Source organism: Balaenoptera physalus, assembly GCF_965194825.1.
Source record: "Balaenoptera physalus genome assembly, chromosome: 3".
In the NCBI taxonomy this organism is placed as follows: Eukaryota; Metazoa; Chordata; class Mammalia; order Artiodactyla; family Balaenopteridae; genus Balaenoptera; species Balaenoptera physalus.
The window spans coordinates 35,901,637-35,916,089 of record NC_138890.1 but is presented as its reverse complement, the minus strand read 5'-3'; the positions used below and the strand labels follow the sequence as shown (position 1 = coordinate 35,916,089).

General features: G+C 34.7%; 1 protein-coding gene across 2 annotated transcripts in view; it reads left to right on the top strand.

The window, feature by feature from the left end:
- Positions 1 to 14,453, top strand: part of GABRG2 (gamma-aminobutyric acid type A receptor subunit gamma2) — a 131,017-nt gene that overhangs the window by 34,013 nt on the left and 82,551 nt on the right. For both annotated transcript variants that reach the window (XM_082456489.1, XM_082456488.1), the window contains exons 2-5: positions 5,862 to 6,013; positions 7,711 to 7,778; positions 10,053 to 10,273; positions 12,535 to 12,617. In XM_082456489.1, the coding sequence (XP_082312615.1) occupies positions 5,862 to 6,013; positions 7,711 to 7,778; positions 10,053 to 10,273; positions 12,535 to 12,617 (524 nt within the window). The remainder of the gene's footprint in view (positions 1 to 5,861; positions 6,014 to 7,710; positions 7,779 to 10,052; positions 10,274 to 12,534; positions 12,618 to 14,453) is intronic.

Sequence of the window (14,453 nt, the reverse complement as noted above, 5' to 3'; positions counted from 1 at the left end):
TAATCTAATTTACAACAGAGAGATTCAGAGTCAGAAGAACTAAAGTAGGGAACTGGGAATCTGTTTTTTTTTAAAGATCCCACCCCAACACACAAACATACACACAAACACACACACACACACACACACACACGAGTAAGCACCCCTGGTTTAAACACTTTATGACTGAGATTCTCAAATTTTAATATGCATATGAACCTCTTGAACATCTTGTTAAAATAAAGATTCTGATTCAGGAGTCCAGGTGGGGCCCAGGGTTCTACATTTCTAGAAATTTCCCAGGAGATCTTATGCTGCTGCTCCAAGGCTCTTGGTTGGATGGCTTTCTAACAATTTTTTTTAAACTTTCAAAGATGAAAACTTTATAACCTTTTCTGGCACTGTCTTTCAGAAATTATCACTCAGACTACAAAAAAAAAATGCTTTTCCTTATGGTAAGTTAATTTAAGAGTAATGTTATCTTCAGTTCTTTACCTTTAAAAGATTATGTTTAGTCTATAAAGGGCACAATAAGGACTAATCACTTCTAAAGGCCATTACGTTTATTTATTTTTATTATTATTTTTTAAATATCAACGTTTTATTTCTGATATTTGAATGCTCTTTGAAGAGGAAACATAATGCAGTAGTAATTTGTAATAGTGGTGGGTTCTTTCCCAGAATCTAGAAAGTTAACAATCTTAATCTCCAGCATGATCTCTGAACTCTTAGTGTATGAATTTATCAAAAAATAGGGTGTGATAGCACAAGTTGATGTGAGGGAAGCTTCAGAGGTCTCACTTTGAAATAGTGGTACATGGGAGAAGATTGGAGAGGTTATTTGCACTGCAAAGCTGTTAAGTATAGTAAGAAAGTGGAATAGGTGTAAACCATTGTGCTCCTTTATCAAAAGGCCATTACATTTATTTATTTATTATATTTTTATTTAATTTTAATTTTAATTTTTTTACTTTTTTTAACATCTTTATTGGAGTATAATTGCTTTACAGTGGTGTGTTAGTTTCTGCTTTATAACAAAGTGAATCAGCTACATATATACATATATCCCCATATCTCCTCCCTCTTGCGTTTCCCTCCCACCCTCCCGATCCCACCCCTCTAGGTGGTCAAAAAACACCGAGCTGATCTCCCTGTGCTATGCGGCTGCTTCCCACTAGCTATCTATTTTCCATTTGGTAGTATATATAAGTCCATGCCACTCTCTCACTTCATCCCAGCTTACCCTTCCCCCTCCCCGTGTCCTCAAGTCCATTCTCTACGTCTGTGTCTTTATTCCTGTCCTGCCCCTAGGTTCTTCAGAACCTTTTTTTTTTTTTTTAATTCCATATATATGTGTTAGCATGTGGTATTTGTTTTTCTCTTTCTGACTTACTTCACTCTGTATGACAGACTCTAGGTCCATCCACCTCACTACAAATAACTCAATTTCGTTTCTTTCTATAGCTGAGTAATATTCCATTTTATATATGTGCCGCATCTTTATCCATTCATCTGTTGATGGACACTTAGGTTGCTTCCATGTCCTGGCTATTGTAAATAGAGCTGCAATGAACATTGTGGTACATGACTCTTTTTGAATTATGGTTTTCTCATGGTATATGCCCAGGAGTGGGATTGCTGGGTCGTATGGTAGTTCTATTTTTAGTTTTTTAAGGAACCTCCATACTGTTCTCCATAGTGGCTGTATCAATTTACATTCCCACCAACAGTGGAAGAGGGTTCCCTTTTCTCCACACCCTCTCCAGCATTTATTGTTTGTAGACTTTTTGATGATGGCCATTCTGACAGGTGTGAGGTGATATCTCATTGTAGTTTTGACTTGTGTTTCTCTAGTAATTAGCAATGTTAAACATCTTTTCATGTGCCTCTTGGCCATCTGTATGTCTCCTTTGGAGAAATGTCTATTTAGGTCTTCTGCCCATATTTTGATTGGGTGGTTGATTTTTTTTTGATACTGAGCCGCATGAGCTGTTTGTAAATTTTGGAGATTAATCCCTTGTCAGTTGCATTGTTTGCAAATATTTTCTCCCATTCTGTGGGTTGTCTTTCATTTTGTTTATGGTTTCCTTTGCTGTGCAAAAGCTTTTGAGTTTGATTAGGTCCCATTTGTTTATTTTTGTTTTTATTTCCCTTACTCTAGGAGACAGATTGAAAAAGATATTACTGCGATTTATGTCAAAGAGTGTTCTGCCTGTATTTTCCTCTAAGAGTTTTTTTTTTTTTTTTTTTTTTTTTTATTTTTGGCCGTGTTGGGTCTTCGTTTCTGTGCGAGGGCTTTCTCTAGTTGCGGCGAGAGGGGGCCACTCTTCATTGCGGTGTGCAGGCCTTTCACTGTCGTGGCCTCTCTTGCTGCAGAGCACAGGCTCCAGATGCGCAGGCTCAGTAATTGTGGCTCACGGGCCTAGTTGCTCCGCGGCATGTGGGATCTTCCCAGACCAGGGCTCGAACCCATGTCGCCTGCATTGGCAGGCAGATTCTCAACCACTGCGCCACCAGGGAAGCCCCCTCTAAGAGTTTTATAGAACCCAGTCTTACATTTAGGTCTGTAATCCATTTTGAGTTTATTTTTGTGTATAGTGGTAAAGAGTGTTCTCATTTCATTTCTAATTATAGTTTTTTACATGTAGCTGTCCAGTTTTCCCAGCACCACTTATTGAAGAGGCTGTCTTTTCTCCATTGTATATGCTTGCCTCCTTTATCAAAAATAAGGTGACCATATGTGTGTGGGTTTATCTCTGGGCTTTCTATCCTGTTCCATTGATCTATATTTCTGTTTTTGTGCCAGTACCATACTGTCTTGATTACTATAGCTTTGTAGTATACTCTGAAGTCAGGGAGCCTGGCCATTACATTTAGATAGGTGCCTTTAGCTAGAAGTTCAAGTTTATGTTTGCTCTCAGCCCACTCAACTGTTAAGTCAGTTTTCTTACATCATTATCAATCTATTTCTGCCCAGGCTTTCTCATGGAGTTCACAGTTCCACAGAATGCCTTATCTAATGGTCATCTTCATTATCCCTAGAGAGCCCACCTATAAGTGAGGAGGTCTTGATTCCAAAGAATTCTGAAGAAACAGCCAATTTTGAATGAGAGAGTTTTTTTCTTTCTTTTTTTTTTTTTTTTTTAACAAATCTGGAAACAACCCCAGATTATTCATCAGCCCCATTAATTTAGACCTCAGCCGGGAACACTCTAGAGAATTAAAACTTCATTTATTTGTAATGTAGGGGTTCATAATTTTTCTTCCTGGGTAACATCTGGTTTTAGTTCTTCTCAGTCCATTCTAGATCAAAGCCTGGAAGCAGTATCTGTAGATTCAGGTTTTAGTTAAAAGATTGGAACTCTTGTTATAAATCTACTTTCAGAGCTATGTGTCAGGTACTGTGCTAAGCACTTAGTAAGTATTATCTTAACCTTGCACAAAAATGTGATATGAATACTAGTATTAACTCTATTTTAAAGATGAGAACTTGGTGAAGATTAACAAGGTTAAATAATTTGCCCAAGGTCATAAAATAGTAAGTGGCAGGCAAGATATGAAGCCAGAAGTCTAACCCGGTACTTTCTAACTCCTGAGTGTATGCTTTTAATTTCTCTACTCTATTTTACCTCTTTATGGCTAAGTAGGCATCCTGAAGTATGGCCAAATCTGTCACTGACACTTTTATGTGAAATAATCTATTTGATTATTGTTCTGGCATCCAATAGATGATGACTCTAAGAGAATTACTGGTGCAATTCTAGAAAGTTGTATTCCTTTTAAGAAATATACTTTTTTTCTTTTTTTAAAAAAAATATTTATTTATTTATTTATTTGGTTGTGTGGGGTCTTAGTTGCCGCAGGCAGGGTCCTTAGTTTTGGCAGGTGGACTCCTTAGTTGCGGCTCCAGGTTTCCTTAGTTGCAGCTTGCCAGCACCTTAGTTGTGGCATGTGGGCTCCTTAGTTGTGACATGTGAACTCTTAGTTGCAGCAAGCATGTGGGATCTAGTTCCCTGACCAGTTGCCTGAACAAATTAAACAGTGATAAAATTTCATCATGATAACATCCAACATCCAATGGGCCAACTACATTCTTTTCTCAATGAGTTATCAGGGGGATTTGAAAATTTCTTTGTCAGGTAACTTTTTTTTTCTTCTTAAACTAGTAAGATTTAGGTCATAGGATTAGAACTCTATTACACAGAGTTCATCAGTGCTGTAGAGAAATGATGAATTGAGGCTTAAGAGGAATTTTCCTAGCAGACAACTGCTCTCTGCCTGCATTGAAGTAATTCTCTTTGAGAGCTGGTTGAAGCTTTGTCCAGCCCATCATACATACCCTCTAGGGGTGCTCTATGAAATTCAAATTTTGTTTAAAGTTCTTATGTTAACTGAAGTGCAAGATATAAGACTGGCTATGTCAGGTTTTATGCAAATGTGTGACTCAGTTTTTATGTTTCCTATTCATAAAGCTTTAAAGGAATAAAAAGATTACTTGCTTATTAAGTTGATTCACGCCAGTGATTACTTTTAAAATTTCATCTCCCATCCTCATTCTCAAACCAGATTAATCACATAATCAGCTTTCTCCTACCATTTTTAGTCATCTATCTATTTATCTGTACATATATATGTTATATATGTACATATTTATCTATCTTGACAAATGAGTATAATTGAGTATAATATATGGTTTGAGAATATGATACATATTCAGGGTAATGTGGCAGTGATTTGATTTCTGACGAGATTCTTTCTTACCATATCTTTAAGAAAATAAACTGAAGATGAGAACTGGGATGAGAAACTTTATTTTGTATTTTTTTATTTGACCATAAGCAACAAAAGTAACCATACTGATAAAAATTAAATATTGATAACAATTAAAATGGCAGCTTTTGCAAGGTTTTACATTGCCCCTAGATCTGGCAAATATAATCATTTTGTGTGTGGAGGGGAGAGGATGGAGTTTGGGGCAGGGGAGAGGCAAACTATAGGAATTCCAATATCCTTCCAAAATCAGCCTTAGTTTCTGGTCCAGTTGTGGCTTTTCTGATAGGTTTTGGCATAGAAAACTGAATCATAGAATATTATGTCACTTTTTGATTATTCCAAATAGGTAATTTCACTTCTATGATTGTAGTACATTAACCATTAGTGTGAGTTTCTAGCTCAGGAGCTTTTGCTGTAATAAAGAGTGGTTTAAAGTCTACAGCTACATCTTTCTTCATAGTACCAGGTTGTTAACAATCAAAGATAAATGAACCGCCCTTGCTTTCAGTGCAAGTGAGGGAAAAAAAAAAATACACATACACACACCCTGGAGGAAGGAAAGGCAGCAAGACTGAGCCTCTCCTTAGTAGTTCAGTTGAGGGGGGAGAGACTTGTCTGGCAGTTTGTGGGAGTGAATCTAATTATCAGTCTCTTACTTTCATTAATAGGTTGGAGCAAGTTAATTTCTCAAAGGAGGAAGAAGTAGACATTATGCCTGAACTCCTAGACTACATTATGATCATTTAAGCATTACTTTCACAAAAATAGTTGTGTTTTTTTTTTTTTATAAGTCCTTTATGAAGTTGGGCAGGTGGACGGGAAGATCATCAACTATGGAAAAGGCGAAAGTAACGGGTAAAACATGGTACACTTATAGATGGGAGGACAGAGCATTGTGGAAAACTGAAGAGTATACTTGAATAGATTTTAATCTACATCTGTGAAGTTTAATTAGCTACACTAACCCTCAGCTGAGAATCTTCACTATAATCCAGTGTAACGCATTCCTGTCATCCTGTTTCATTTCTCCTTTCCTACCAGTGGTCTGTGAGTAAAAGTCAACTTGGATGGAGTCTGTATGTTTCTTGACCAGTATTTTGTTTTCTTAGCCTCACTAGCCAAAAATCTGATGATGACTATGAAGATTATGCTTCTAACAAAACATGGGTCTTGACTCCAAAGGTTCCGGAGGGTGATGTCACTGTCATCTTAAACAACCTCCTGGAAGGATATGATAATAAACTTCGACCTGATATAGGAGGTATGTTAAAGCCCTTTGTGATGTGGGTTAGATAAAAACAAGTCTACCACCTTAGGAGAAAGCATCAGCCCATTTCAATAACCAGAAGGATATAAATGATACTTTTACTAAATACTGTAAAAATAAAGAATGTATAAACAGCATTCAGGTCTGGGGGTAGACAGGGCACTGTTAAGTTCAAAATGAAGAAAGATGATTTTCAAGTTAGCATGAGAGATAGAAATTTAAATTTTCCTAGACATCTCAGACAAAGACTATAGAAGAAAAGTGACAACTTCTTTTTGAAGAAACATCAAAAACAAACAAGCACACACTACTATATATAAAATAGATAACTAATAAGAACCTACTGTATAGCATAGGGAACTCTACTCAGTAATCTGTGATGAACTACATGGGAATAGAATCTAAAAACGAGTGGATATATGTATATGTGTAACTGATTCACTTTGCTGTACACCTGAAACTAACACAATATTGTAAATCAACTAGACTCCAATAAAAACTAATTTAAAAAAAAGAAAGAAAGGACATACTGCTTATCTATAGCTGTGTAACAGACAACCACAGAATTTCAGTGGTATACAGTAATAAGCATTTATTTAGCACTTTGCTGGGGGTGGTCTAATCTAAGCTCAGCCAGGTTGGAGCTGCTCATTTAAGAAAGCTGTATTCTCATTCCACTCCTGGGACCAGCATATTAGCTAGGCATATCCTTCTCATGACAATAGCAAAGAACAAGAGAGAAAATAGAAGCTCATAAGGCTTAATGCTTTCGTCCATATATTATTAGCCAATGCAAGTCAAATGGTCAGGCTCAAAGTTCAGAGGCAGAGAAGTAGCCTCACTGATGTGAAGGCAAGGTTACAGATGCAGGGAGGAGTGAAGAATCCACTCCATCACAGAGAATTACAGCATGGCACTTCAAGGAAAATGGATAAAGATGAGAGAAATGTACTTGTTGAATTGAAGCCCAGAATGAATGGTATTATGAATCCTTGTTCATTAAATGTTAAATGAAAATGGAGCACATTCATTAGGTCATGGATGTAATACTACATGATTTTTAATATCAGTCCTCCTTGACAAATAGGTGTGTATTGGGTTCCATATGGTTTCCTCGTATTATTTGATGAGTCACAGAATTCATTAAATCATTGAGGAAGATTGATTTTGTATTGGCTAGAGGTGAATGAGGATAAAGTGGTCATAAAAGGAATCAACAGGGAGGAATGTTTCAGAAACAATTCATAATACTTGTTGCTTTTTATGTCTCCTTCATGTTTCTAATGCATATAATTTTCTAGATCACTAAGTAGCTATTTTTTTCTATATGGGCCCAGTCAAGTTAGAATGCCCAAATCAGTTCTAGAACTTAAAGGAAAGATAATAAAATTAAGGATATCTGAGAGATGGATGAAGAAAATCTGAGCAGTGTTTTCTTATTTATTCATTTTTATATAGTCTTAAAAGGATAATCAGTTTCAAAACTCTGCTATGCTTAGTTATTGTGTTTATGTGCTTAAGATACTTCTTTGAAAATAGCTAAATGTAGCAAATTAGTCACTAGCAACAAGTTAGCTGTGAATAAATCACTTCTAATGTAGCAAAATAAATCTCTTTCTAGAATAACAAGGACTAAGCATTAAAATATTATGCTTCTCCATATGTACATATTTCTATGGTTCTCTTTACAGTGAAACCAACATTAATTCACACAGACATGTACGTAAATAGCATTGGTCCAGTGAATGCTATCAATATGGTAAGTTTCTAATTGTCTATTATATTAACATATTAGAGAGGAAATGTGGTATCACAGAAATAGCAAGGGCTATACCAACAAAAAAAAAATTTGGAAGGGAGAGAGAATCTTTCAGATCCTTTTTTCTCCCTTGTAATATAAAGATAATTATCTTTAATGATTTGTTACAAAAATTAAATGTGATCATATGTATAAAATTACCTTGGGTAAATGCTATAATCTTAAAATTCAACACTCACTGCTTATTTGGTAGGTCCTGCTTACTACAAAATAAAATATAGTGCTCTACTACTTTTTAGAATATTCAAGGTGTAAAGAGGTCATAGTTTGCTTCAAATCAGAATTGTTTCTCAGAGGAAATAGTGCATTAGATTTAACAATAAATGTAACTTTGTTCTTTTATAAAGCTTTCTATCCAAATCTGAAATAAGAAATTAGATTGGAGCCTATATAGAATAGAGTAGAACATAATATAACATAACATAACATAGTGATACTGTAACTTTAAAATAGTGTTTGCCAAGGAAGCAATAAGGACGCTCTGCTGAGTCAGAGAGATGAAAAACATTTATTGCTTTCAACTGGGCTGATTAAAAAAAAGTATACCACCACCTGCATACTCCATGCAAGTAAGTTCGCTTGTTTAACCATTAAACAAATGCTATCATGTTACTTCTTTACAACTAAAATTCTGATGCAAGTTGTAAATATCTAAGAAGAATCAGCTATATATGTAGTTTGTTTAAACACAGAACTTACAGTTTCAGGAATACTAGTGCCCAGAACTACTGTCCCAGGATCAGTTTATGAAATGCTGGTTTAAAGAATTTTAAACCTTTTGTCTGTGTGTGTTTGCCAAAACGTGGATCAGAAATTATTGAGTAACTCTACCTATTGGCACATCACTGATTAGTTGATAAAGAATATTTCATAGAAGAAGTTCCCCTCTCATTACTTGTGGACTGCAAATATGCAATTAACTAGTAAACAAAGTGGTATGACTTACCCCAGTGACAATGTAGTGAATTACAGTGAGATACAGGGGCAGGAGTGCAAAGATATAATCCAGAACAATGCAAATGAGGCAAAGGAAGAAGATTATAGTCTCATCCTGATTTTTTTTTTTTTATTCTTCATCATACATGGTGGTGGGTAGAGGGGATTAGACTAGGAAATGTGAATGACTCCCATCCCCCAACTCTCATATTCTAAGAACACTGGGGGTCATGTTCTAAGAACACCAAGGGTTTGTTCTTTAATTTTCTCATTTACAGACATGACTAAAATAGAATTATAAAATCATGCTAAATAATATCTAAATATGATAGGCAAATTAGATCTTGGGTGTTATGACTCCAGGTCTAATTCACATCACACTTTCTTTTCTTTGATTAAAGTTGCCACTTTAGTGATATATACGTACATGAGGGTATAATTATTACAAAGTCACTTGTCATCATAGCACTTTTAAATATGTTCTGTGATAGAGATTAGTGATAGAGATTAGTACAGTAGTAAAGACTGTCTTTTAATTGGTGCATTTCCTCTTGTTTATAAAAAGAAGACAACAACTGTAATAGTAAAAACTAAAAATAGTTACCTTACTTTGGGTGTTTGCTATCTGCCAGACAGGGCACAAAGTGCTTTTTGTGTATAGTGTATTCCCCTTTTCTATCTTCATGCTACCTAACAAGATAGATTCTCTAGGATCCTCACTTTATTGTGAGGTGAGGTAGCTTAGCTTCCAGAGCTCCGGTTTAGAACTGTTTTGAGAACTGTTCTGGACTTTCTTTTACTCCATAGCAGTGGTTTTTGAACCTGAGTAATTGATCTCCTCAAGAGACAATTGGCAATGTCTGGAGATATTATTAGTTGTCACAACTTGGGGGTGGGGTTTGTTTTTGGTGCTACTGGCACCTAGTAGGTAGACAGTAGGAATGGTAGTAAACATCCTAAAATACACAAGACAGCCCCTGCGACAAAGAATTAGCTGGCCCAAAATAACTGCTCCATAAATACCTAATGCAAACAACTGTATCAGGGCTATGTTCTTTTGCCAGAATTCACTTAGGTCTGTTTTTTCATAATGTATTGTCTACAAAAGATGGGTAAGTCTCCTTAGCCAAGCTTCTGCTTTCTTTTGGACTATTCAAAGCCAAAGTAGCTTTGCTTTGTTTGGGCAATGAGAACATATGTGATAAATACAAACAAATGCTCTACAATACAATCCTACTATATAAAGGATGTTCCATTTCATCTTTTTCTTTAAAACAGGAATATACAATTGATATATTTTTTGCCCAAACGTGGTATGACAGACGTCTGAAATTTAACAGCACCATTAAAGTCCTCCGATTGAATAGCAACATGGTGGGGAAAATCTGGATTCCAGACACTTTCTTCAGAAATTCCAAAAAGGCCGATGCACACTGGATAACCACCCCCAATAGGATGCTGAGAATTTGGAATGATGGTCGAGTGCTCTACACTTTAAGGTATTCTTTTGGAAAAGGAAAGGAGTAATTGCTGGGAATAAAGCAAAGATCAGTCATGTTCTCTTAAAACAAAAAGAACAAAAGATGTCAAGCCTAAATCAGGTTGGCATGCTTGATCAAAATAGTACGTGATGATACAAAATTAGGTTTTTTTCTGTTATCAATGAACTTTTTCAAAGGACACAGGTATAACATTTTCTTTGACTGATGTGAGAACTCTATTTTCTCACAGGGACATGAGCCTAATAAAAAAGTAAGCACAGCAAATATTTAAATTATTTGTATATATTTTCAATAATAGATATGAATAGTATGATTCTTCTAGATCTTAGTATCCAGGAACTTGTAGCTTCAAAATGGTTCATGTTAAATGCCTTTCTGACATATATTTTATGCCATAGGTAATATTCAAGATATAAAATATAATACTTTAAACTGGATCCAAAGCCTTTATCATCAGAGTTATATCAGTTACTAGAAAAAAGAGCCACAATTACAAAAGAAATTCATTGCATATATTTTGATTTCATCATGGGTTTTATTAGATTAGATGTAAGGTAATGACTGGAATTAGACTCTAGTGGAAATCAAATTTTGTCTGCTAAATAAGAGCTCAGTCTAACTTTTGAAGTATTAAGTAAAGTCACACTATCTCAAGTCCCTTTATCGTTCTCATAATATTATAGTCATTTTTCCACTTGTATTAACTTGCAGAGTCACTGTACAATATTAAATTGTGGACCCCAGCTCAAAAATATCTCTCATAAGATTCATTCAAGATTTGAATGAGTTGCCAATCTATATAGAGAGATGATTTTATTCTTATCTATAATGCTTATCTATAATGATAAGCATTATCTTATCTGTAATGAGTTGTGAATATGTTGCTTATCTATAATGAGTTGCTTATCTATAATGAGTTATGAATATGTGTGTATACACATATATATCTATGTACCTATCTGCAATCTACATTACCTTCAATTTTAACAATTCCAGTTTAATTTGGAGAAATGATACTAATAAAATATCTAATTTAATTATAATTTCACTTATGAATAAAACTAATCTTTTCTTTGGAAGAGCATATAATTACTGAGTGACAATGATTAAAACCTCTAGCTTTGGAGACATAATCTTGGGTTCAAATCTCAACTATGCCACTAGATTTGTGACTTTGGACGAGTCCAAGTACAATAAAGCCATAATAACTCTTATTACGTGAGAGAAAAATTCACCTTACTCAGTGCCATGCAGACAATTAAGGGCTCAATGATTATTAATTATATCTTAAGATCAGTAATTGCTCTATTATACCATAGAAAAATAAAATCTCCCCAATTAAAATTTATGCTAAACTTTTAATATAAAATGTTTATAAAACAACTTTTATTACTTTAAGATTGATATCTGTAATTGTAAGAAATATAGCTAACAGATTTGAAATTTTAATAATCATCAACCCATCACCATTACAATTTAACAATATACTCATACTTCCCCAAAGGTGGTCAAAACATCTAGGACTCCTTTAAATTTTCTCCCTCCTAGAGTCCCAGGCTCTATTGGGAAAGAAAATCTGTATGTTTAATAAGCACCTCAGATGCAAAATAATTGAGACTCATTGGCAAACATTTTTCTGATATGTCTGTGTATATGTATTTAACATTTCTTGATTGCTATTAGATATTCTTCTACTCTTTAACATCCTATATAATGCCTTTATAGTGTTCCTTTGTAAGAATGCATAATACTCCATTGTGAAACACGGGTATTTTTAAACTCACATATAGTAATTTAAAGCTAACAGCTAACAGTTACTTATAAAGAGAAGGTTCTGCTTTAATTAGCAGATAAGATCTGAGATTTATCTGTATTCATTTACATGCAAACAGTGAATGAGTTTAAGTTCTTAAAACAGTTTGTTCTATTCAGTAAGTTAAGTGCATTCACTGAGCAATCTCACGTGTGCAATTAATTTGCCAAAAAAATTATGGGATAATAAATATTGAGTAAATGGAGTTGAGGTCAACGAGATCCTGTTGTTTAGTCTGTGAAAGTAAATGGACCACATTAAGTCTTCAACAATTTTCTCCTGGACTTGGTGAATTTCTTCAGTGAGGATCACCTTGTGTTATCAATAAGAATGGGTGCCATACTCTCCAGGAATAAAAACAAATGGTCACTAGAAATTGTGCTAATGTACATTTTTTAAAACAGTCTAAAATCTTTCTATTTATGTTTCATATCTTCCTATTTAGGTTGACAATTGATGCTGAGTGCCAATTACAGTTGCACAATTTTCCAATGGATGAACACTCCTGCCCCTTGGAATTCTCCAGTTGTAAGTAATACTCATTCTATATTCTGCATCCCCTCTCACCACTTAGTCTTTCTGATTGCAATATCAGTTAATTGGGAGACTTAAACAGAATGCAAAATTGCATTAAGCAGTGTTGTTGACTTTGAAGATTTTGACAATCTCTTTCGTCATAAAAAAGGATCTATTTTATCAGGAATTACGAATAGATTTCATTGAGGCATAAACTTTTAATAAACTGGCAGTTGTTTCCTGGAGCCCTTTGTTGAGAAGGATTGTAAAGCTTGTCCTGGTCTCAGTAGAAAGAGGTAAATGTGCAGTATACATCTCCACTCCCTCCGCGGGTCCAGAAGAGAGTAGCAGTACATTTGCTAGTTGTTTTCTCCCTTTACATATCAGGATACACAGAGACCCAACAATGTTGTTTGTTCATTCCAGTTTTGATATACCTATAAAGATAACAAAATTGAAAATTACCTCTTCCACCTGGAGTTCTAGTAATACCTAAAACTAGTTATCTACTAGTGAGCAAAAGACTGATTTTTGGTGTCATGTGGGTCCAATTCAAATCCCAACTCCATCACTAAAGACTTGAGCAAATTACTAAATCTCTCAATGAGTTCATAACACAGGTGCCCAATAGAAATTATAAGACCTGCCTCACCCCAATATTGTTTTGTTGATATATGTAAAATGGTTGGTACACTACCTCACACATAATAAGATTTAATCAAAAGCTTTATTATTTTATTAATTATTATTATTATCATCAGATAATAGACTATAGCAAGAAAAGCATGAGGATTCTAATACAAATTAAGCTTTAGTAACCTTCACAGATATTTTCTGTCTGAATCAAAAACAAGCCTCAGTTTCCCCCACGTTTGCCTCACTATTTGTTCTGCTGTTAGATTGCTCACCTCCTTCTTATTTTTGGACTGTCAATTGTGCATATTGGGTAGAATGAAAAACTGGCTATGAGTTTTAAGTTTTTAATATAGGTATAATTTCCCAGCCAGGGAGTGATGGAGACTCCTAAGAACCAACTAAATCATAATCACAATACTTTCAAAAAAGAAAAAAAAAAGAAAGAAAAAAAGAAAACCAATCACCTGTTTCAATAAACATCATTTCCAGAGAGAACCAAAGGAAAACTTCACTGTATATTATATATATTGAGAAAAATTCCCATTATAAATCTTATTTCATATGTTCTACTTCATCCAAGAATAGAATATTTTTTAGTGAAAGCTTACCTAAGGTTTAGGAGATTGGATTTCGTTTCTTTTAATTTTCCAACTGGGATTGCTCCTCTACTGAGTCAGCTAAACCTTAAGAAACAGTGATTTCTATGCCATCAGGTTCCTGATCGACAATTGTCTTCTGAACCCAAAATCAACTTAATATTACTTACTGCTGTTAAAACAATTCAATCACCAACATGTTGTCCATAGGAAGTTCCTTAATATTATCATTCGTATTCTCAGTTTTCACCACATCCAGCCCTACCAGCCTGCTACCACCACTCACTAGCAATCTGGGGATTCGGCTTTCTTTTTTCTTTCTTCTTATTAATAAAATACAGTGGACAAAGAGTTGGACCAAAAGAAAGGAAAAAAAGTAAACAAGGGATTTTATTCCAAGAAGTCAATCAGCCTCCATAATCAAAATTACCTTTCCACAGCATTATTAGAAGACAAACAATTGAGAAGATTTCTAGTTTTGTCATCTATCTTACTTGAGTTTATTCTGCAGCTTACTTATAAAATAATGTTTATGCATTCAACAAATATATATTGACCATCAGTTCCATGAAATAAGTATGATCATCATCCCCATAAGTAAACGAATAATTTAGAA